Below are 26,260 nucleotides of genomic sequence, written 5' to 3' on the forward strand. Positions count from 1 at the left end.
ATCATTTATTTCAATAACATTTAATCTAACAATAATTTTTATAATTTAGTACTTGAACATTTTAACTCAAAAACAAAGGCGAATTCCACTCATCTGTAAATCTTAATATTTTGTATAATTCTAGTCAGCGTCACTGATATACCATCTATTTCAAATGTTTTGCTGATAGAATCTGAGACAATTTTTATCTTAGCATTTCCAATTCCTAATGATATTGTATTTTTGCACCCGATAATGCCAAATTGTTTCAATTTTTTTTCTATACATTATAAAATAATATGAAATAAAAATTTCACATATATGGATTATATAAATAGTAAATATTTTTTTAAGTTGGATTTTAAAAGGTTTTAATTTTACAAGAATTAGGAAATATAGCAAATATTTATTTCATAATTTCTTATAAATAATATACATATATACAAAATATATATAATATATACAATATATATATAATGATAATAATTTGTAACATCGTAAAATATAATAGAAATTAGATGATATTCATAATAAAAGTTTGTATTATCACCAATCATTGAGCTACTTAATAAATCAACATTGATTCATTAATTTTAAAACCAAAATTGGAAGAAAAAATCCAAAATATTATGTTGTTGTAATCGGAGTAAATCCAATATCGGTATTAAGATTATTATTATTATCAATTTGTGGATTGATTTTGAGAGGCATAGAAAGTGAGGACAAAGCTCTCTATATTTGATGTATAATTTCATATTTTTAAATTTAAAATTTATTATGAATTCGTCAATTAACAGGTATAAATAGAGATCAAAAAAATTTTAAATCTTAATTCATATTATTTTTTATTTCCTATTTGTTCGTTATAGATATATAGATTATAGAGTGAAATGAAAAATAATTTTAACATAAAAATGAACCTGAGCTTCGAGGTTAAGCGTTTTTTCGGTAGTAGGAGAAAAGAGTAACAAATTGTGGTCATTATTTTCGTCGACCAATAGCAAATTATCTTTCTCAGTAAGTGAATCAAATGTGATTATATCAGATGATTCATTAGTTGGCAGAGATTTGGAATTAGGACTATCCTTGTTATCGGAAGAGGTTGAAATAAGTGCGAAGGAGGAATAATCCCTTTTATAAAACTGTTTACCTTGCTCATTGTTACTTAATTTGTTTGATTTTTCCATGGACCATTCCTTGTCAGATAAAACTTTGCCAGAGTCTGTTAGAAGTGTAAGTGTAAACATATAAATGTTTGATTATACCTAAACAAAACAGATGAAATTATAATAATTAAAAGAATTAGACCTTTAGATGATGTTACCTAGCCAATACGCCAGCTCTTACAATGTCATTATCAGAATTATTTAATGAAACTGGAAACATTGATAGTAGCCTTGTTAAACGGCTCAATTTCGCGAATTTTAAATAGCCAAAATATCTTATGCGTGCCTAAGACTTTGCTAATAAATGTCCAAACTTTTCTGCGATCTATGAGTAAAATCTCCAAGCTTGCATAATATTCTTTGAATAAACATTTGCTTAGCGGTTTTTAAACATGGAGCCGTTTAACAACACATTGATAGTTCATATAAAAGAAGTCTCCTTAGCGAGAAAAACCATAAAAAATCATTACCTATATTAAATTTGGGTAATGAAAAATTTTGATTTTTTGTTTTTATTAAAATATTAGATAAATAACGTATCTTTATATATATAAAAAATATTGTTTTGGGATGGCTGTGTGGCTCAGAGGCAACAAAATTTTGAGAAAGTACAACAAGTATAACGACCCAGGTTCGATTTTACATTTTTTCTGAAATCAACCTAGTCGTGAAGGTAGCTAAAAGTTAGAGATAGTATAAAGATCTAAGTTCGAGTCAATATAATTGAAAATGGTGCTAGTTCTTACATTTTAATAAAATTTTATGACTTAATATTTATAAATAAATAAAATTTTATATAAAATTTTTTCTACCGATTTTAAATTATTAATTGATATCATTAAATCTTTCAAATAAATACTTAAGAAATTATAAAAAAGGCTGATACCTAGCCATGGTTAGTGTTGTCAAAAATCTCAATCAAGATTTTAGCCCAAAAAATATCCATTAAACCATGAGATATTTCCAAAAGAGAGCCAAATCTTTCTGCTATCTTTAGGTGGAATTTTGAAAAGTTATTTTTTTGGCTAAAATCTCAATTTAGCAATTTTTTAAAAAGTCTGCTATATCGAGGTTTAACAATAATAGGCATATGAACCTTTAAATAAGAGTGGATAAAATAATTTCGGAAAGAAAATTTTTTTGAATATTTCAAAACCATCCAACAATTTACGTAATTTTCCTAGCCCTATAAATTAGTGATTAAAATATAAAAATTAAATTTAAGGGATGAGTTATATTAAAAATGTATTTTAAAAGTTTCCTAACGTATGTTAAAAACTGACCTAAATATTTCTTCCAATAAATAAAATACTCAAGATTGGAACAATTTTATATATATGGTCATCTTAATAACTTGTAAGCACAAAGCAAGGCAGAGGAGCGGCTGATGATGAGGAAAATGCCATAATATTATCGATCGAGCTAACGTTTAGACCCTTCAAATGAGAATGGGAAAGGATGTCATTTAATTTTGAAACCCTAAGGTTCTTATCCTGTGTATCAGTACTTTGCAAAAATATGTGGTTCCTTGTATTTGGATTAGTGTTTGCTTGTGTCATTATGTTTGAATTAATATTAGTATTATGAGAGCTCACGTTGGAAACCTTCAGACTCTTACAAAGCAAAAGATTGTTGATTTGGTTAATATTCAAAATGCGTTTGCCTATAGTTTTAGCGCCTAATTCCTTGGATGAACTCAAATTATTTATCTGGTTCAAAATATTGGAGCTAGAAATACTCGTTGAAGAATTGTTTAGGTTGTTTATAAGAAGGAATAATTGTTGATTATTGCTAGTTTTGGATTCGATATTTGAATTGCTGACGGAATCGACATCAGATAATTTGATCCTTTTGTTTGAGGGCTTGGGTTTGGCGTAAGCACTATTGTTTATGCTTATTTGATTTAAATCATTTTGGGCTTGTGACCGGTTTGGGGAGGTTAATTCTCGAGCTAAGGCTTGAAGATATTTCCTAGGGGATGAGCTTTCATTAATGCTGGTCATATATGCAGTGTTATTAAAATTACTAGGACTATTAACATTATAATTTTCGCTCGTGAATTCGGACTTAATTACTACATTACTATTTTGGAGATCCATTTGACCCAAAGGAAGAAACTCTTGCTTAATAACTTGACTAGGAGTATTGCCCAAATTATTGGGTTGATTGATTTTACTGATTGATTGGGGATTAGTATGATATTGTTGACCCTTAATTGAGATCTGTTGATTTTGTTGATGCTGCTGATGTTTGAGTCGATATTTGTTATTGAGGGCAAACAAAAAGTTATTATTAAGATTCATTTTGTTGTTGTGAGCATTGAGTGGTGGATAAGAATTTTGATAAATATTATAAGGGTTATTAACTAAGTGATGTTTGACAGGGTTTGCCCTTTTGTTAGTGTTACGTATTTGACCGATAGTGTTGAGGCCCACCCCACACCAATAATTTCCGTTTATATTATTGTTGTTAATAGCATTGTTGTTGTAAAGACTTTGATTTAAAACTTGGGAGTTTAAATGCAAAGATTCATCCTCTATTATTAATTCTTCTTCGTGAATTTGCTGAAGTTGTTCAGCATTCTAAAATATTTATTTAATAAATATATTTATGGTGGTTGGAAATTTTCATATATTTGGGCAATTAAAAGGAGGTCCTTTATTTACCAATAAATAAGATAATGTAAAGCAAAATAAAACGGTTTGAAATTCATAATTAATATGATTTATATAATATAGGCTAAATAATATAGGAGTCAAAATAAACGAAACCTGGTTTAATGGTTATATATGATCTAAATTTTCTTAAAATTTAAATTTTAGAGCCCTACCTCAACCTGATCTAAAGGTATACGCCTTATGGTGATTTATTAAATCTTCAAAAATATTAGACTAACGTCACAAATTATATATTATTTTGCAGCTCTTAAAGTTCTACTTAAGATATTTTAAAGAAAATTAAAATATTTCAAGTATTTTTTTATTTTCGGTTGAAAATAAAAATAAAGAAGGAATTTTTTATTAAGTGTCGAAACTAGGAATTATTACCTTTATATTTAAACTTTCCATTTAAAAAATGGATGATAAATGTATGTTATTTTTTTTTAAATAAAAACATCAAAAATAAATGGAGTTATATTTAAAAATCGTTATAATATAATAGATTCATAAAAACCGATATGATGTCCTGAGGCGATATGTAAGCAAGCAGCGCGTGTAATCGGCTGTTTATTATATAAACAATATTTAAAAATAAACATAATTATTTTATGTATTAAATATTATTAAAAAATACCTTATGCTGAGGCAATATAAAGTCATGTCGCTGATACATGATATACTGCCGCTATTATTTTATTAATAGGCAAGGGCAACCAAACCTTTTCCTCAATTGGGGTAAAAGAAGGATGGTGATGATCCATGGGATGTAAAAAACAATCTAATTTAATATTTGAGTACTGTGGTGTGGTGTGGTTAATCACCAAAAATCTTCATAAACACTTGTAAAAAATTCTTAAATAATAAAAGAGAAGATTATTGATGTATGAGATATTATTAATTCTTAAATCTTCAGATAATGGCTGTAATTTTGATTTAATTGTACTTAAAACTCAAAGAAAATAATGCAGATATTTCCTAACTCCCTGCTAAATTGAATCTGAATCTTTCTCGAAATTTTATATCTTCTGAATTGTATTGCTCATAATATATCAATGGCGGTCGGTTAGTGAGGCAACCGGCAATTTTAGCCATAATGAAAAGATCGTTGAATCGCGCCAACACACTAAGCTACAATTTTTAATATGGCGGCAGTTGAAAATTTCGCTTTTTGTATAGTGCAGTTAATCTATTCGAGCCTTAATATATTTTAAAGATGGGTCAATAATTTTATTATTTTGGTTTTGCAAATGGGCCGCAATGTCAAAATTCAAATATATTACAAAATAATTTAGATATTAGATATTACCAACATTATTATAGGCAATTATGGAATGGATAGTCGCTTGATAATTATTCCAATGAAATTCTCGAACTGGTCTTGGCTAACAAATGGACAATTATTTTATGACCAATCAGCTTAAATTTTTAATTATTCTCCTTATTTGTTTTTGTAAATTATATATCTTTCGTTTGTAAATAAGACGCAATATTTTCATATGAGAATCTGACTTTCACATCGGGCTTGGACTGTCAGAATCGATTGGCCGGACAGTATATTTTTTAAAAAATAAATCCAATGCAAAAGTTTCAACGCCGATTGAAATTTGGTTCGATCGAGCAGGAATAAGTTTGAACAATATGTATATAAAAAAAATCAAGTTATTTTAAACATAGCGCCATGTGATATAAAAATAATATTTAAAATAATAAAAATTAAAAACGAAAAGTCGCTATCGATGGTAATGATCATTTCTAGATAGTTTCAGCAGTCAAAAAATATCCAATTTTTTTTAAAATTCTACTGGAAATACGAAAACAGAGAATATTTTAATTTTACCATTTCAATTTACGAATATATATATTTTGGGTAAAAATAAGATTTAATGAAATAGCAATTTTCGATATTAATATTAGATTTGATATTGTTAACATAAAATACTTCTATATTTAATAAAATCTAAAACAAGAATAATTAGAAAAAAACATAAATATTTTAAAACGGTCTTTTTATTTAAGACCATGGTCTGGGCCAGTCTTTTATTTAAGAACCGTGGTCCGGTCCGATTTGTGTGAATCGGCCCTGTTCGGACAAAAGATCGGACCGTGGCCTTCACTAGTCAATTCTGATTAGCTTTGAGGTTAAGGTAATTTTTAGGCTTAAAACTCGAGGCAAAGACTAAAAAGAGATTTAAAGCCGAGTTAGTCAACCCCTACACTGAGTTATTAGTATTAAAAAAATGTAGTAGGCAAAGAAAAATTCAGGATTAAATATTTTTAAAAATATATACAAGGCTTAAAACTCGAGGCAAAGCCTAAAAAGAGATTTAAAGCCGAGTTAGTCAATTAATTTTCCTACACTGAGTTTAGTATTGAAAAAATGTAGGCAAAGAAAAATTCAAGATTAAATAATTTTTTAAATATATACAAATAATCGTGCTTGTATATAGCATAGTACCTTTAAGATTGTGATCATATCATCTCTATAATTGAGGATAGCTATATCCATTGGGGTTTTGTCAAACTTGTTTCGTGCTGATGGCCATGCTCCACTTTTTAGCAACAATTCCACAATATCTAATTCCCCACTTTCCACTGCCCAATGTAAAGGCGTCATATTTAACTATTTTAAGATTTAAAAAACAAGACATACTTTAATTAGTACTTACAATATTATTATTGTTTTTCAATAGTTCGAAAAATTATAAGATAAATTAGGTAAATGGGTAATTCCATACCAAATCGATAACTTTTCGGCTCAACCTTTTTAATTTCGATAAAATTTTGTATACTGAGAGAATATCATTAGAAAGCATCGAATCCAAAATTTTAGCCTCCTAGTACTCATAGTTCCTGATATATCAATGGTCAAAAGCAGGGATGCGAACCCGACAAAATTTTTGCCCGGGTTCGGTTCGGGGTATAAAAAAAAGGTGGGTTAGGTTCGGGTTCGGTTCAGGGAAATATTTTTGAACCCGGGTTTGGTTCGGGTTCGGTTCGGGTTCAAGAATTTTTGAGTTGATAAAAAAATTCTATATTTAAATCATAATAAAAAACTAGACATAAATTTGATATAAAAAATAAATTTTTTATTTTATTTATAGGTAAATATAGTTAAAAATACAAAGCATATAGTCATGTATCAATTTTAAAAATTTTATTTAGATGTATTAGCATAATATCTTCCAAGAGTTGTTCACTCATCCTCGATCTATGTGGTGAAAGAATGAATTTCAAATGTGAAAAAGATCTTTCAACGCTAACCTATGTTAAATGTATTTATATGTAAAAATATGATAAATTAACTTGGGTTGCAGGAACAGCAAATAAGATTTTAGATAAAATATATAATTCAGGGTGTTCCAGCTTAGCAGACTCACAAAAATGCAAAATATTTTCCTTCTTATCTAATCTTTTATAATCGCTAAATCCAGTAATTATTGTTCCAATACTTTTCTCAGCAATCGTTGGCCCTCTTTTAAGTATTTTATCCTGCCTTTCTTTAAGTATCAATTTCTCTAAATCATCTTCTTGTTCAATAACTTCATTGGAACTAATATCATCAGATAAAATCGGCGTTGTTAAGCTTTTAATTCGTCTCCATAAATTGAAAAGATGCCTTTTCGCACAAATCTTATCATCATCACTAAGTAATACCTGTAATATTTAAGGATTTATATTGTTTATATTTTATTATTCCATAAAATAACAATTTTAATATAAATCTAAAATAATTAATTTACTAAGCTTTTAATTAACCTTGTATCTTGGGTCCAGGTATATGGCAGCTAAGAGAATTTCGTTCTTTATAAACCTTTCTTCTCTGTTCTTAAGACAAGAATATAGTAATTGAGCAAGATGGTTTGGATTTTTTTCCAGTTCGATGCAGCATCTTAACCATGCTGCATAAAAATCTGTCAGTGTTAACTGTTCAGATTGGAATTGTTTGGTTGCGATTTTTAGCGGTTTTAAAATTTCAACAATCGTTATTATCTCTTTCCAATCTTCAGTCAATAAATAATCAGATTGCTCTGAAAAAAAATCTTCGATATTGGGTTTTAGTAAAATCAGCCTTTCTAACATATCATGGGTTGAATGCCATCTGTGGCAATCTAACACAGGCTTAGGGAGTTTCATATTTTTTAAAAACTTTTGGTAAGTGGGATGTCTTAATTTTAAATTTAGGCTCCTAGCTTTTGCAATGGTTTCCACAATAGGTGATAATTTTATAGCATCTTGAAGTGCCAGCTGAAGTGTGTGAGCTGCACACCGTATACTATAAATCGGATAGGATATAATAGTTGATAGAAAAGTATTTTATATATCATCAATATCATATTTATATACATTTACATCCATATTTTCCTCATCTGCTGATTCACTCCTTATATCATAATCAGTTTCAGGTTGCAGGAGCTTTATAGCTCTTAAAAAATTACAACCATTATCAGAAGTAATTGTGTATATTTGTTCAATATTAATTTTAAATTTTAGTAAAGTTTTTAATATATTCTCTTTTATATATTCTCCTGTATATCTCTCTTTCAGCTCTACAATTCCAAGAGTCCTCAAATTTATAATAAACTTTGATATAAATTGAATATTTACACCAAGAATTGACCTATCTAGTCGTTGACTGCATCAACTTTTAAACTTATTAATTTTCATTCTACCTCTCTCGATATTTTGTCTCTAATTGATTGGGCTGTTTTTTTAATAGTTCTGGATAAATTTTCTTTGTTTATAACTAAATTGAGCCCAGATAGGAGTGGATTTATAATTCTTTGAAATCCCGAATCTTCAATAATTGATAAAGGCCGGCCATTTACAGTAACAAGTTCTAGTATAGAACTCATTAAATCATTAGATGATATATTTATACTTATATGCTTTTTTGGAAAAAAGGTTTCTATATTAATTTTAGGTTTTTTTGCCAATAACAATTCCTGATATTTGGTTTTTTCATTTAAATAATTTAAATATTTATTGTTGTGATTTCTTTCCAGGTGTCTTTCTAAATTTGACAAGTGATTACCAGACATTTTTACTTTGCAATATGAACATATTAATTTTTTTTCTATTGTATTAAGGGTAAAATGCTTATCAAATATGACTTTATCTTTAATCTTAAATCTATAAAAAGAGAACAATTTTTTTAAATAGCAATGATTTCAGAATTAAAAAGAGATATTTATAAATTTAATTTCATTTATAATATGAACTTCATTAATATCTTGTAAAAATTAATCTGAACCAAAAATAAATGATTAGCATATATAAATTTTAAAATCATTTTAATAAGTTCACAAAAACTGCCCTACATTTAACAATTTTTAAGTTAGATGTTTAGAATTTTTTAAATTAACAATATAATAATTTTTACTTTGATTTGTTAACCATTTTCTTCTAATTAATAATCTTTAAGAATAATAAGATAAAAATTTAAAAATAAATGGCGTAAATTAATTCAATTGTTTAAAATTTTTTAACACTCCAATAGGAATCGAGAATAAATTTAAAAGTGGCATAAATGAATTAAGTTGTTTAAAATTTATTAACACTTCATTTAATTGGAAATTTGAAAATATAATATTTGTATTTACATATATTAATATATGATTTTAAATAATACACTGAACCCGGTTGAACCCGGGTTCAAATAAAATTCTTGGGTTCGGTTCGGGGTTTTGAAAATTTTATAAATGGGGTTCAGGTTCGGTTCGGGTTCAGAGTTTTTTTCTAAATACCCGGGTTCACTTCTCCGGGTTCGGGTTCGAATCCCTGGTCAAAAGTGCCAAAAATGAAGTTTTTTCGAAAAATGCGATTTTTTTAAATTGAGATAAGTTAAAAAATAATGATTTTAAAAATATAAGTCATATGTCAATTTATAACTCTATTAAGGGCCTTTTATTGAATATTAAAAAATTTTTCAAAATAATATTGTTGCGGTTTTTATTTAAGTTATAAATTTTATACATGAAAACTCCAAGTGTTTCGCTTTCCAAATTTTTTTGAATTTAATATTTTCTTATTCTCTAACCTTATATCTATTCATAAAAAAAATTTAAACTTGGGACAGCCATGGGTTTTTTAGTTATTGCGATTTAAAAAATTTCAAAAATAGATGGCTCTCCTTTATAAAATTACGCGTTTTGTTATAATTATTTTTTTTTTAAACTTTTTTCCATTTTAAACATAAATAATAAGATTTTCCAGCATTAATATTATGAAAATATATTACTTAGATCATTTGATAGACTTACTTATTATTATTATTACTTTATTGATAACTTGTAAAAATTATTAGTTTTTATAATAAATGATTAATTTCCTAAAAAGATAGTTACAATTCCTATATAAGAAAATATAATTAATTTTTGAAAGATAATAGCAAGTTTTCATTTTACAAATATTTCAATATTAATTTTTTCTTAAAATTATTTATAATGTATAAATATAAATGTGCAAATCCTTTTAAAGAATCTAAACACTTTAATTGTAAAAAGAACCTGCGTAAAGTCACGACGTGGATGACACAATTTCTAAACATTGAGGCGGAACACTATATTTGTGATAAATGTCGTAAGCGTTTATCACAAAAAAATATTGAAAATATAAATTCTGATAGCGAATATGTAAATAATATCCCCACAGCATCCGCATCAATAGATACAATCAATTTAACCTTAAACGAAATTGGAATATCTTCTATTAAGAAAAAAAAACTAACTGAAAAAAATTATCCAAAAAAAAAGATAGCAAAAATATCAAAAGCTCTTTCAGATATAAAAATTAACAATCCAGAATCGGACACAAAAGACAATAATGATTTACTCAACAATATGAAATTACATTATCCTAATTTATCTAAAAAAAAATATCAATTGCTGACCATTCTGCCTCCTAATTGGAGTGCAAATAAAATAAAAACGGAATTCAACGCTACATATCATATGGCATATAATTCCAAAATCATTTTAGAAGAAAAGGGGATTCTTTCAACTCCAAATCGAAAGCCTGCAAAATATCTCAATCAAAAAACAGTTGATATTGTTAAAAGTTTTTTTTGCAGTGATGAAGTTAGTAGGGTATTACCAGGAAAAAAAGATTGCATATCTATCATTGAAAAGGGGGAACGAGTGAACGCTCAAAAAAGGCTAGTTCTTAATAATTTAAAAGAATTATATAATCATTTTAAGGAGAGTAATTCAAGCATAACAATTGGATTTTCGAAATTCGCAAGCTTAAGACCAAAAAATTGCATATTGGCAGGGGCTAGCGGAACACCTAGTGTATGCGTTTGTAGCATACACCAGAATATTAAACTAATGATTTTAGGCTGTGAATTAGCAACATTGACTAAAAATGGTGAGGATATATTAACAACTTATAGAGATGTTATAGGCAGAATGATTTGCAACCCCCCATTACCAACCTGTTATTTTGGTGACTGTAGCGAGTGTCCTGGCTCGACACTCTTAAAAGAACGCATTGAAAAATTATTTATAAAAAATGATATAGCTCTAATTACGTTTAAACAATGGGTTTCGGTAGATAGAACAACTCTTGAGACTATTTCTCAATCTTCAGACGAATTTATTAATTATTTTTTCGATAAAATGAATATTCTCATACGCCATTCATTTATTTGTGAACAACAAAGTTCATTTCACAATAACCTTAAAAATAGTTTAGAAAATAATCACTATCTAATAATTTGTGACTTTTCAGAAAATTATTCCTTTATTGTCCAAGACGAAATTCAGGGTTATCATTGGACAACTTCGCAAGCTACGCTGCATCCATTCTCAATTTATTATAAAATAGGCAATCTAATTAACAACCTAAGTTTTGTGGTAATATCGGAATCCTTAATTCATAATACTGTTGCATTCCATTTATTCCAATCGCATTTGATTAATTTTTTAAAAAATAAATTCGACACTCCACCAGAAAAAATTTACTACTTTTCTGATGGTTCAGCAGCTCAATATAAAAATAGGAAAAACTTCATCAATGTTTGTTACCATGAAATCGATTTTGGTGTCCAAGCAGAATGGCATTTTTTTTCTACGGCACATGGTAAAAGTGCCTGCGACGGCATAGGCGGCACAGTAAAAAGGTTAGTTGCCAAAGCAAATAATTACACCTTTACAATTTTATAAATATGCGGAAGAGCATATAAAAGGTATAAATTTTTCTTATGCCACCATACCAGAGTATGAGGAAGAAGAGATGAGGCTACGTGAGAGATTTAGTAAAGCTATCTCAATACCTGGGACACAAAAAATTCACGCAGTGTTTCCGATTGGTTTAACTAAGCTCAAAACTAAACTATATTCTAATTCGCAGACATTTGTTGTGGAGAATATAATATATCAACGTGAAGATCTTTTGATTGAGTCTGTTAATCGATGAGATTAGAGGATATGTAACATGTGTGTATGATAACGATTGGTGGTTAGGATTTGTACAAGAGGTGAATGTAATTAGAGATGAAATAAAAATTAATTTTCTTCATCCCAAAGGACCAGCAAATTCTTTTGTTTATCCAGCGGCACAAGATCTCCTTTACATACCAAAAAATAATATTTTAACAATAGTTAACCCATCAACGGCTACTGGGCGTACATATAATCTATCGCAAAACGAAATTATCATGGCGTCAAAACAATTAAATTTAAGGAAAACCCGAAAATAAGTAATATCTTTCATGAATTTTTATTTATCTATTATATTTACAAATTAATAAAATAATTTTACGAAATTTAAAATTATTAATGCTGGAAAATCTTATTATTTATGTTTAAAATGGAACAAAGTTTAAAAAAAATAATAATTTTAACAAAACGCGTAATTTTATAAAGGAGCGCCATCTATTTTTGAAAATAAAATCGCAATAACTAAAAAACCCATGGCTGTCCCAAGTTTTATTTTTTAATATGAATAGATATAAGGTAGAGAATAAGAAAATATTAAATTCAAAAAAATTTGGAAAGCGAAACACTTGGAGTTTTTATGTTTAAAATTTATAACTTAAATAAAAACCGCAACAATATTATTTTGAAAAATTTTTTATTATTCAATAAAAGGCCCTTAAAGTTATAAATTGACATATAACTTATATTTTTAAAATCATTATTTTTTAACTTATCTCAATTTTAAAAAATCGCATTTTTCGAAAAAACATCATTTTTGGCACTTTTGACCATTGATATACTCAGGAATTATGAGTACTAGGAGGCTAAAATTTTAGATTCGATGCTTTCTTATGATATTCTCTCAGTATACAAAAATTTATCGAAATTAAAAAGGTCGAGCCGAAAAGTTATCGATTTGGTAAGGAATTACCCAAATAGATATCTAGTTAGTGTTGCGTAATCGGCTAATTTTAGCCGACTAAAAAACGGCTTAGCCGAGATTTTAGGTGGAAAAATCGGCTAAGCCTAATTAGGTAAAGCCTAAAAATCGGCTAAGCATAATTAGGCTAAGCCTAAAAATCGGCTAAACCTAATTTGGCTAAGCCTAAAAATGGGCTAAGCCTAAAAATTGGCTAAAATAAATTAGTCAAAATTTTGCATCGATGCTTAGCATTAATTATTATTTATTTATTTTAGTAAAATAATTTATTTTATTTATATTTAATGTAAATATTTTATTATTATCAACAAATAAACATATGATTTAATATTTTTTATTTATATTATTATATTTTGAAATGAAAATAAATTTATTTATTTGATGTTATTTTAATAAAAAAAATAATATGCTGCTATATTGTAAAAATGTAATATTCTTTATAATATAATTTATTAGTGATTTTCACAATCTTCTTTGTAAATACATCTTTTATTGAGGAATTATATTGTAAATTTTATTAGATAAATAAACAATCTTTTAGGTGAAATCTTTTATCATTTTTTTAAAATTATCTATTTATTATTAAATGAGGTGGATTTTATGAAACTTTTTTGATGTTATTTTATATGATCTTTTTAAGGATAATATTTTGTGACAATTGTCATAATCGTTCTTTTATAAGTTTTTTGAATTTTTTTGACGAAAATTTGTTAAAATAAGTATTAATAACATGTGTAAATATTTAATTTAGTGAAGATGTACCAATGAAAAGTGACAATTGTCATAATCGCTATTTTTAAAGTTTTTTTGACGAAAGTATGTTAAAATAAGTATTAATAACATGTGTAAATATAAATTTAGTGAAGATGTACCAATGAAAAGTGACAATTGTCATAATCGTTATTTTTAAAGTTTTTTGAATTTTTTTGACGAAAATATGTTAAAATAAGTATTAACAACATATGTAAATATAAATTTAGTGAAGATGTACCAATGAAAAGTGACAATTGTCATAATCGTTAATTTTAAAGTTTTTTGAATTTTTTGACGAAAATTTGTTAAAATAAGTATTAATAACATGTGTAAATATAAATTTAGTGAAGATGTACCATAGAAAAGTGACAATTGTCATAATCGTTATTTTTAAAGTTTTTTGAATTTTTTTGACGAAAATATGTTAAAATAAGTATTAATAACATGTGTAAATATAAATTTAGTGAAGATGTACCAATGAAAAGTGACAATTGTCATAATCGTTAATTTTAAAGTTTTTTGAATTTTTTTGACGAAAATTTGTTAAAATAAGTATTAATAACATGTGTAAATATAAATTTAGTGAAGATGTACCATAGAAAAGTGACAATTGTCATAATCGTTATTTTTAAAGTTTTTTAAATTTTTTTGACGAAAATATGTTAAAATAAGTAATAATAACATGTGTAAATATAAATTTAGTGAAGATGTACCAATGAAAAGTGACAATTGTCATAATCGCTATTTTTAAAGTTTTGTCAACAAAAATCAAAAAACTTTAAAAATAATGATTATGACAATTGTCGCTTATCTAGAGTACAACTTCACTAAATTTTTATTTAAACATGTTATCAATAGTTATTTTAAAATATTTTCGTCAAAAAAATTAAAAAAACTTTAAAAATAACGATTATGACAATTGTCACTTTTCATTGTCTTCACTAAAATTATATTTAAACATCTTATTAATACTTATTTTAACATATTTTCGTCAAAAAAATTCAAAAAATTTTAAAAATAAGGATTATGACAAATGTCACTTTTCATTGGTACATCTTCACTAAATTTATATTTACACATGTTATTAATACTTATTTTAACATATTTTCGTCAAAAAAATTCAAAAAGATTTAAAAATAACGATTATGACAATTGTCACTTTTCATTGTCTTCACTAAATTTATATTTAAACATCTTATTAATACTTATTTTAACATATTTTCGTCAAAAAAATTCAAAAAACTTTAAAAATAACGATTATGACAATGTCAATTTTCTATGGTACATCTTCACTAAATTTTATTTAAACATGTTATCAATACTTATTTTAACATATTTTCTTCAAAAAAATTCAAAAAACTTATAAAATAACGATTATGACAATTGTCACTTTTATATGGTACATCTTCACTAAATTTTTATTTAAACATGTTTTTAATACTTATTTTAACATATTTTCTTCAAAAAAATTCAAAAAACTTATAAAATAACGATTATGACAATTGTCACTTTTCTATGGTACATCTTCACTAAATTTTTATTTAAACCTGTTTTTAATACTTATTTTAACATATTTTCTTCAATAAAATTCAAAAAACTTATAAAATAACGATTATGACAATTGTCACTTTTCTATGGTACATCTTCACTAAATTTTTATTTAAACATGTTTTTCTTATTTTAACATATTTTCTTCAAAAAAATTCAAAAAACTTTAAAAATAACGATTATGACAATGTCAATTTTCTATGGTACATCTTCACTAAATTTTATTTAAACATGTTATCAATACTTATTTTAACATATTTTCTTCAAAAAAATTCAAAAAACTTATAAAATAACGATTATGACAATTGTCACTTTTCTATGGTACATCTTCACTAAATTTTTATTTAAACATGTTTTTAAAACTTATTTTAACATATTTTCTTCAAAAAAATTCAAAAAACTTATAAAATAACGATTATGACAATTGTCACTTTTCTATGGTACATCTTCACTAAATTTTTATTTAAACATGTTATTAATACTTATTTTAACATATTGTCGTCAAAAAAATTCAAAAAACTTTAAAAATAACGATTATGACAATTGTCACTTTTCATTGGTACATCTTCACTAAATTTATATTTACACATGTTATTAATACTTATTTTAACCTATTTTCTTCAAAAAAATTCAAAAAACTTATAAAATAACGATTATGACAATTGTCACATTAAAATATTATCCTTAAAAATATCATATAAAATCATCAAAAAAGTTTCATAAAATCCACCTCATTTAATAAAAAATAGATAATTTAAAAAAAATGATAAAAGATTTCACCTAAAAGATTGTTTAATTTATCTAATAAAATTTACAATATAATTTCTCAATAAAGATGTATTTACAAAGAAGATTGTGAAAATCACTAATAAATTATATTAAAAAGAATATTACATTTTTACAATATAGCAGCATATTATTTTTTTTAAAATAACATCAAATAAATAAATTTATTTTCATTTCAAAATATAATAATATAAATAAAAAATATTAAATCATATCATGTTTATTTGTTGATAATAATAAAATATTTACATTAAATATAAATAAAATAAATTATTTTACTAAAATAAATAAATAATAATTAATACTATAAGCATCGATGCAGAATTTTGACTAATTTAATTTTAGCAGATTTATATTTTCTTAGCCGATTTTTACGCTTAGCCTAATTAGGTTTAGCCGATTTTTAAGCTTAGCCTTATTAGGCTTAGGCGTAGTTTTTACCGATTACGCAACACTGTATCTAGTTACATTTCTTCAAAAAGAGATAAGCAAATTTATTACTCTTTTTTGAAGGACGAGCGCGTTGTCTTTCAAAAAAGACTAAACAGACGAAAAAAAGGAATAATTTTTATTACAATTTAAATTTCTATTAAGTTAAATTTTTAAAAAGTGAATTATTCATATATTATTTTTAATGGAAGAATAAATTACTGAAAATTATGGAAATTGAAGAAGAAACAGTGGCGACCATATTTAAAAATGGGCCTTTTATAAGTCCAACTTTAAAATAAATTCAAATTTAACTAAATTCACTGTTTAACTATTTTTACGAAATATAACAATGTGATCTATTATTATGTCCCTTTTTTCTTTCGAATTTTATAATAAATGTAATTATAGGTATATATATGTTTTTATATAGATATAAAGTATATTATTAATTTAAAAAATTATATTTACTATTAAAAATATTGGGCCGTAAAATTTAGAATGTGGACGTATCCTGCCCAAGATTCACGCGTTTAAGATGCGTCCCGCCCTAAAAATTAAGGACTAAGCGAACGTTTAACTTTCATTTAACAATTAGCGCATTCCAAAAAATAAATAAATCTTTTAATAATTATATTTAGTAATCCTGCAGCATTATTTCTTCCACTCTGGGGTTAAAGCCACTAAAACTTTTTGCTATATTTCAACAATCATACAAGAGAATGATAAGTTTCGTGTAATGATTAATAAAATTTTATAATTTTAAATTTACATAATTTATTCAGCCTTTAAATGTATTATCAAAAATTAACATCTGCACAATAGAACAGTATTTAAATTATCAAATGTAGCTTTCATGTGTAAATAGTTTTAGATACTTATTAAGATATTATATTATTTTTTTAATAAATTCATACAAGGAATCAAAACTATCACAAAAAACAGAATTGTTAAAGAATCTTAATTCAAGGATCAACGAGATACTAACATTTGAATAACTACTGAAACAAAATTAATAAAATTTTGATAAATTTACTAAAGCTAATGAAGATTTGAGATCATACTTTTTAAAAAAAACATTTGAAGTAATATTCATTTTAAAATGCCTGGGGTATTATGGACCTCAGGAGAGTACTGAAAGGTTAAAAAATGAGGATCGTGATGCTATGATCGACCTTTCGATCCCTTTTATAAAAATATTATTTTATTTAAGGTATAAGTATTAAAAAATAATTTTCATATTAAATATCACAACGAATTGACGTTTCATTTTCACCCACAAGAGGTAAGGTAGAAAAACGTTTTTTCGAGAGGTAAGAATGAGTGTTTTTTTATGAACTTTTGATTGTATTTCAATAAGCTCGGCAGATTTCAAACTAATTTTGCACTCACACCTTACAATATCTTTAAAACCTATTCTAAAAATTGATTTTGTAACAAAAATTTTATGATTTTTGTAAGCCATGATTTTTTTTTAAAGATTAATATTAAAAAATCATCCAATTACCATGAAACTAGAGATATTTCTTATTCAACTTTTATTAATTAATAAAATATTGTTAATATAAAATTTATATTAAAAAAGAATGCATTAAAAATATAACTCAAGAGGCAATGTAAGGTATTTTTTACTAGACGCCTCAAATAAACACTAATTACTTGTATATTAGTGTATAAGAGCCTATAAAAATTTGCACACAATAACATTAGTTATTATAGGAAAACTCATAAAAAAAACTAGAGTGAAATATCTAACTAAGTTCACTATTATTTTGATTTAAAAACATGGCATGTTTCACTCTGACTAAACCTCCAGTAATTAAAAATTTCCAGAATTTCAAAATTAATTTCTAGTGTTCTTTTTGTATACTCATTTCAATCTAAATCCCATCAAAACAAGATCATATTTACATCCATTCAAAAAAAATCCTTTGAAAAAAAAATATATGAATTATATCTATCAGTATATGTAAAGAGATTCAATTTTTGAAATATAGATTGACAAGCCTACAAAAAACAAATTATTATTTAATATCTAATATATTTTTTAAAATGAGTTTTAAAACCATATCTCGAATGTTGACATTAGCCCCATGTTTAATCAAGAGTTGGACCATAGGTAAGTGGCCCCATTGGGATGCCATATGCAAAGGGGATCTACTGAGCTTTGTTTTTGTATCGATGGTTATTCCAGCTTGAATTAACACTTCTGCAGTGGACACGTGACCATTTTGGGATGCAAGATGTAAAGGAGTAGTTCCAAACTGTGTTTATAAAAATTACTTTTTATAATTAAATGCATTTTAATTGTTAGAGAATTATTGTTAAAAAATTTACTATAAATAAACTGCATGATTTAAAGAAAATAAAATGTAGTCAGATAATATTTTCAAAAGGCTTGGTTTAGGTATATGGGTCTGCCTAGTGATGCAAAACCTCTCCATTTGAGTACAAGCTAGCTCAATATTTTAGGAAGAAAAATATTGCATAAGCATCATTATTTTGTCAATAGATGTTCAAACCTTTGTGTTATCCATCTATGAGCAAAATCTTCAGGTTTGTGAAATGTTTTCCTGGACAATAACTGAGTTAGTCATTTTTTAAAATTGGCTCAAATGAAGAGATTTAGCATCACAAGGCAACCAAGTCATGCACAATATATATTTTTTATAAAACCCAGGCAGATTGTTAAAAATAAATTTAAATTATATTAATCAGTTGGAATATTATACAATAGTCTTACTATTCATTTACTACTCATATTTAAAATTTTATGAAAATTTTTTGATCTGTAATTATTTTGCTTGCCTGGCTTGAATTTTTTAAATTTTATTTTAAATGATTTTGGTTGTATTTTGTATAATGTTTCTAAGATAAATTATGCCCAATATTTTTTTTATAAAACCCATGCTGATTTTTAAAAATAAATTTAAATTATATTAATCAATTGGAATATTATATGATAGTTTTACTATTCATTTACTGTTCATATTTTCAATTTATCTATGAAACAATATACAAGATACAACCAAAATCATTTAAAATAAAAAAAATTAAAAGCCAGGCAAGCAAAATAATTACAGATCAAAAAATTTCCATTTGGATGCACCAACCTAAAAGAAAAATTGTAAATATGAGTAATGGATGTGAATGGATCTATATAATTTTCCAAACAATTACTATATTATATTTATTATGCAGGTTTTTAAAATATTTTATGATTTGTTCTGGGACCAGGTAACAAGTGTAGGTTTATATATCTGATATACTGTTTTGTATCAAATTATACAATATAAATCAATTTTTAGAATAGGATATATTTTTTAGTTTTTTTTATAATTTTATAAAATTTTAAATAATATCTCATTAGAAAAAATAGATATTACCCAATCAGTGGTAAATGGGGCACCATTGCACATTAAATGTTTGATATGGTCTGTTTCACCTCTTTGTGCAGCATCTAACAATTGTTGCCCAAGTTCAATCAATGACATCCTTTACAAAATGGTTTACACTCTGATTACATTCTTATATTATAAATTATGGAAATGAGAACAATCTTTAAAAATTAGGCAATTTTTTTATGAATATATCTCAGCAAAATAATTAGAATTGCACAAATTCATACAAAATAAATTAAATTCTTTTGAATTTTTTTTTTAGATATATTACAAAAAAATATCATTAATTATATAAAGGTATAAAGGGAATAAAATTCTAAATATGCATATTACAAATATTTTTATAGTATATTTAGATAAAAATTTAATGTACTATAAGAAAATTAAACAATCTTAATTAAGTAATAGCCATTATTATATTTTCTTATAGATTTTATAATAAAATCATTTCTTTGTAAACCACGTTTTTCTAAGCCGCCATTTTAAGCGGAAAAGGAAATAATTTTAATATATTATATAATATAAAATATAATTAAATGTTATAATCATAATAACAGTATAAAATTTACATTTAGCCAGATAATAATGAAATGATTGATATTACTTTATATATTTTTTATCCCAAAATCCAATATTTTAAACCAATATGGCGTAAATTTTAATTTAGGGAGTTATCATCTGTTTTTAAATATTTAAATTTAAAATTTTCGCAAATATTATATGTATATGTAAATATTGCATAATTATGTTAAAATTATAAAAATAATTTTATATTACAAAATTAGTGATAAGTATTTTAAGAATCAAATTAGCAAACAATTTATAAAAAAATAAAATTAATTTATATTAATAATAAATACATTAATTTTATTAGGTACTATAGCAAAAATAATAATTAATACGTATAAAAAACAAAGTTGCCATATCTCATCTGGATGATTTTCGAGATCTTATACATTTTTATATCTCTCGCGTTTTATCTCTTTTCAAGTATTTTTTTTATAAATAAAAAACCTTCTGTATTTCAAAATTAATCTCATTTTTTTTCTGCTAAAACCTTAAAGTTTAGAGTTGTTTGAACAAAAATAAATTTGTTCTCATTAAACAAAATTTGTTAATAAAATTCAAAATCAAAGCCTTTAATTTACAAATTCATTTTAAAATATGAACACGCGACGTTTTATTATTATCTAAAAAATTCCATATTTCATCAAAAATTCAAACTTCTTTATTATAAAATTTGTTCAATATATATATATTATAAATTTTACATCCTAATATGATATATTAGCCCAATCAAATGTTTAAATAAAATTTTTAAAGTAAAATAAAATTCAAGTATAACTTTAGGATATTAAAAATTTTAAACAAAATATTTAAATTTTTTTTTTAATATGATAAAACGGAGGGCCTCCTTTGATCGTATTATTTTGATCGTAAAATGGTCCATTTTGTCCATTTTAGGTCAAAATGGACGATTTTTTCAATTTATAGGTTAGGGTTAGGTTAGGTTAGGGTTATAAATGATTTTAATTTACCGCGATTAAATAGACCAATCAGAAAAAAATGGACAAAATTTACGATCAAATGACTTTACGATCAAATGACTTTACGATCAAATGACTTTACGATCAAAGTTAGGCAAATCGATAAAACTTTATTAAAAACAAATTTTTACAAATTTTACAAATTATAATTAAAAATATATATATTAAAAATGAATTAAAAAATATATATGTATAAAAGAGAAATGAGATAAAAAAAAAATTTAAAAGCCCTAGAGAAGAGTGAATGCTTAAAAAATTTGGCCGGCAGATTTCCAGGGAAATCTCTGACGAAGGTAAAATCCTTCATTAAGGTCCCCTGAGATCTACCTCATTTTTTTCCTATAGTTTTGATGAAATTGAGAGCATCATTTCCGAACATGCCTAGGGTATTGGTAACGATTGGGATAAACACGGTGTTGATGAGGCAAGCATATTTGTTTTTTTTAGGATTTTGAATTATTAAAAAAATTAACAAAAAAATTATCAAACTTAGTACAAGTTATATAATAGAAATATTAATAAATTAAAATATTGTTTAATTTATATAAGGTCATTAGATAGTATTTATAAATTACATTTCTCGTGGCGCGATTACGATCGTGATTTAAAAGTTGATCGATTTTTAAAATCTGTTTAAGAGATCAATTTTTATTTATTAAAATCATTATTTCATAGATTATTATTATGAATTGCATTAAAAATAAAATTAATATTAATAAATAAAAATTGATCTCATAAATAGATTTTTTAAATCGATCAGCTGTTAAATCTTGATTGCAATCGCGCCAATATGAATTCAAGGTTAGGCTATTGTTACTTTCCACTATGGTTGCATTTAAAAAAATTCTAAAATCTGACGAATGACTGCTGAGTAGAAAGTATTGTATATTTATTTTTAAGAAATGATCTCTAATTCTCTCTTGACCGTTAGTTCTCTAATAAATGATATTATAGTTTAAATAGATATTATCTAGTTCCAAATCTACTACCGATATAATTTAGTAGTTTATTATAATGTTATTTTATTTTTCATTCGTTGTGTAAGCAGGAGCGGACTGGCCATATAACCAGGTGGCCATTTTGCCCCCGAGGCCGCGAGAAAATGTTGATTTTTGAGGCCGATCAGAAGAAAATATCAAAAAAGAGGCCGATTAGAAAAAAAAATATTATTATGTTCACATTATTTTCTCTTATCATTTATTTATTTTTATTGATATCTCTATGATTTTAATATTACATTCCTTGACAATTGTCATGTCGTTTACTATAATTTAATTCATAAAATACCAGTAACGTCGCTTGACGATATACATCATTACCACGTTCTTTCCTTTGTTTTTTTCAAATGAAGTAAAAATGCTTCCGTTTGAGTAGAGTGAAAGCTAAATTTTAATTCATTACATTACATTTTTATACATTGATTTATTGTAGAAATAATATATCCAACATTTCTTGTTCTTAATTCATTGAAATCAAATAAAATCCAGGTAGGTGAATTAGATAAAAGGATGGATGCTTGGGTGAAACAAAATAATTCATCTGGCCAAAATAAGTTGAGAAAGCTACAAAAAATAAGTTAGATAAGGTGGTGGGCACGTGAAAAAGCTCTTAGAGGATATATGGTAAATAGAGCTTGCTCCCAATAACGATAAATGCACTTCAATTTATAATAGATAATAAATCATTTGAAACAAAAACTTGATAATTTATGTAAATTCAAGACTCTAAGTACAGCTATAATATATTTGGATATTTTTTAAATAATTGGGCCACTGTCATATCTTCAAACTAAAAAATTGGGTACTTTGTCTGCATGGAAATGATAGAAGATGCTAAGTCTTCTGTATCATCGATTATTACATCGATTCAAAATAAAGCAATAAAATGGCTTCTAATTTAAATGAAACACTTTAATATTTAAAGCTCCCGGAGAGTATCAAGGTACAGGATGCTCGGCCAAAAAACCGAATAGGACGAGCGAAGAGAATATATAATGACAAATGCCAAGATAAACGTTTTCAAGAATCGATTGATCTTTATAGGTTCGGAGTATTTCGTCCTATAATTGATCAAATTACAAACAGCTTGTCGAAACGGCTCTCCGCGAATTGAGAGCTTATTTTGAATGTGCAATATTTGCATCCTAGACATTTTGATGAAATAAATAGTAAAGATATATATATATTGAGTGTTAAATTATGTAACGAATAATGATCATTTGCCAGTTTATTCAAAGATTTGGTAGCAGAATTAAATGAAACAGACGATGATCATATGTACAAGTGAGGAGTAAAATGAAAAAGATGGAATATTACAATATGATAATAACTCAGAGTGTGATAATAAATGTAACAAGTGTTTAATATGCGTGTATGAAATTTTTAAAAGATGCAATATGCATACAAGTGACACTAGTTTATTTTTGGCATATGAATACATTTTAACTTTGTAATTTATGTAGGTTAATTGCGAGAAAACATTTAGTAAATTAAAAATTATAAAAACAAGCTGAGAGCTAATATTAATTGAGAATGACTTTTTAAATTTGTTTAACTTAAATTGTTTTTATTTTAAACATGTTAGCCTTTAACTATGTATTTCGTTTAAATTGTGTTTTTTATAATACACATATATATATACCTTATTTTATATTAATTTTTAGTATCATTTTTAGTTTTAAATAAAATATATAATAAATAAAACATTTTTTCTTGTCCATACAACACCACCTTTATTGATATATAACAGCTAATATTGACCAAGAAAAATTAGAAGCGTTTAATGATGTCAGTTGAATGAGAAACATTAGCGCAGATTGAACTAGAAGATATTCTTGTATATTGGCGCAAAGGTTCAAAGTTAATGAGAGATTTATTAACGTAAAAATTATATATTTCCTTAATTCTTATATTTGAATTTTATTCATATCTATTTACAATATGATCGGTGCCTGATTTTATAAGTGCAGCAATTTTATACGCTGTAATATTGTATAACTGCAATAATTTCATATGTGTAATTAATTGATTTAATATATTGAGTATGTATTTTTTTTATATTTAACATGTGATGTATGATTTGATTTTATAGTGCAATATCGTTATAAATCTAAAATATATATATGCAATGAATATTATTTTATATTGGTAGTGAATATGGTTTTAGATGTGCATTTTTTAAAATTAAAATATATGATTATTGTATAATACTATTCTTTTTTTTACTAATAATGTAAATCTTTTGAACTTATTTTCAAAAATAAGAAGTAATAAAAATCATGTAAATCGAACAAGGCCGTAGCGTCGCCAGTCCGCCCCTGTGTGTAAGAGTATAATTCATCATGACTAGAGACTTATAGGCCCATATAAAGGTAGGTAAAGGGATCTTTATAGGCCCAAATAAAGGCAGATAAAGGGATAGGAAAAATTTTTCCGATTGCATAGGGAAATTAAAATATAAAGTAGGATAACCTATTACGCCATTATATAACTTTAATATAAAGTAGGATAACCTATTATACCTATATGAAAAGTAGGATAACCTATTACGCCATTATATGTCTTTTAATGATTATATAATATTTATTAAATAATTATAAATCTAAACAGAAAATTCAACTAGTTAAATAATAGCTATTTTGTAACGTCTTATACTGATTACATAATATTTACTAAATTTATAAAATTCCTCAATATCTAAACGGAAAAATTTAACTAATAAATTAACTATTTTGTATTTGGAAGAAATAGTATTTCTCTCTTTTCCTTCTTACCTTTAATCCTATACACACTTATAACTATAAGTCACTCTAATACTATAATTGGATAGGATGTAGTTCCACTCATTATGATAAAATACATCTGAGTTACAAGGTTTGTTGGTATTCTTGAGTAAAAAAATCGCCATAATTTTATGGAGGGATGGCCTCCACATAATTCACATTCGCTCACTTTGGGCAGCTCTATGACCAAGTGCTAGATAAGATAAGATGATTTTATAAAGAACGCATGTTGTTTTTATTCACCATTACCAGTATTTATTTATTCTAAAAAAAAAAATTTTTATTTATGTAAATAAATTTTTGATAAATAAATTTTTGATAATATTTTTTTAATAATTTATTAATTATTACTTTTTTTTTATACCATGGTAGAAATCAATCGTAAATAAATATATATTTTTTAAGCTAAATATTTTTTTTACTTATTAAATTTTCTTTTTTTAGATTCAATATGGTATTATGCCCTGCTATAATAGTAGACCCTTCTGGAATTTATGATAAATTATTCAATCTAATTTTCATCATATATATTTAATACACTAAAAATATAGATAGCAACAGCACAAGAATTTCATAACCCCCCCCCCCCCATCGCAAATTTCACGGGCTAAAAAAATCTTACTCCACTTAAAAAAACAACTCAAAACTTAGATGAATAGATTATATCCTATTTTTTTTATACTTTATGCACTACAATATACTGGATAAATTTAGACTCTTCATTATATTTACCGAGAGCGCGTAGTTTAGTCAAAAAAATATGTGTTTTTTCAAAAGCCTACTAAGTTATAAATATTTTTAAAATTTAATATTAACATTTTCTGAATTCTTTTAATGAGCTATATAAGATTCT

General features: G+C 25.4%; 1 protein-coding gene across 1 annotated transcript; it reads right to left on the bottom strand.

Moving 5' to 3' along the window:
* Positions 1 to 489: 489 nt before the first annotated feature.
* On the bottom strand, positions 490 to 20,782 carry LOC135931109 (putative uncharacterized protein DDB_G0282133). Its single transcript, XM_065467990.1, has 7 exons — positions 20,684 to 20,782; positions 20,065 to 20,173; positions 18,745 to 18,942; positions 6,261 to 6,425; positions 2,500 to 3,727; positions 900 to 1,201; positions 490 to 711 (listed from the first exon to the last, which is right to left on the bottom strand). The coding sequence occupies exons 2-7, from the start codon at positions 20,170 to 20,172 to the stop codon at positions 607 to 609; spliced, it is 2,106 nt and encodes a 701-aa protein (XP_065324062.1). The 5' UTR covers position 20,173; positions 20,684 to 20,782; the 3' UTR covers positions 490 to 606.
* Between the last annotated feature and the right edge of the window lie 5,478 nt (positions 20,783 to 26,260).

This window comes from Gordionus sp. m RMFG-2023, chromosome 1 (genome assembly GCF_954871325.1).
Source record: "Gordionus sp. m RMFG-2023 chromosome 1, tfGorSpeb1-WG-v2, whole genome shotgun sequence".
Taxonomy (NCBI): Eukaryota; Metazoa; Nematomorpha; class Gordioida; order Chordodea; family Parachordodidae; genus Gordionus; species Gordionus sp. m RMFG-2023.

Bases quoted from the DNA above. Each gene is read 5' to 3' on its own strand.
- LOC135931109 (XM_065467990.1), bottom strand. From the start codon at position 20,172: ATGTCATTGATTGAACTTGGGCAACAATTGTTAGATGCTGCACAAAGA. The intron at 3,728-6,260 runs GTACTATGCTAT...TAAATATTTTAG, and splicing joins ATATGATCACAATCTTAAAG to AATGCTGAACAACTTCAGCA. The intron at 1,202-2,499 runs GTTATTAAGATG...CACTTCTAACAG, and splicing joins GCCTTGCTTTGTGCTTACAA to ACTCTGGCAAAGTTTTATCT.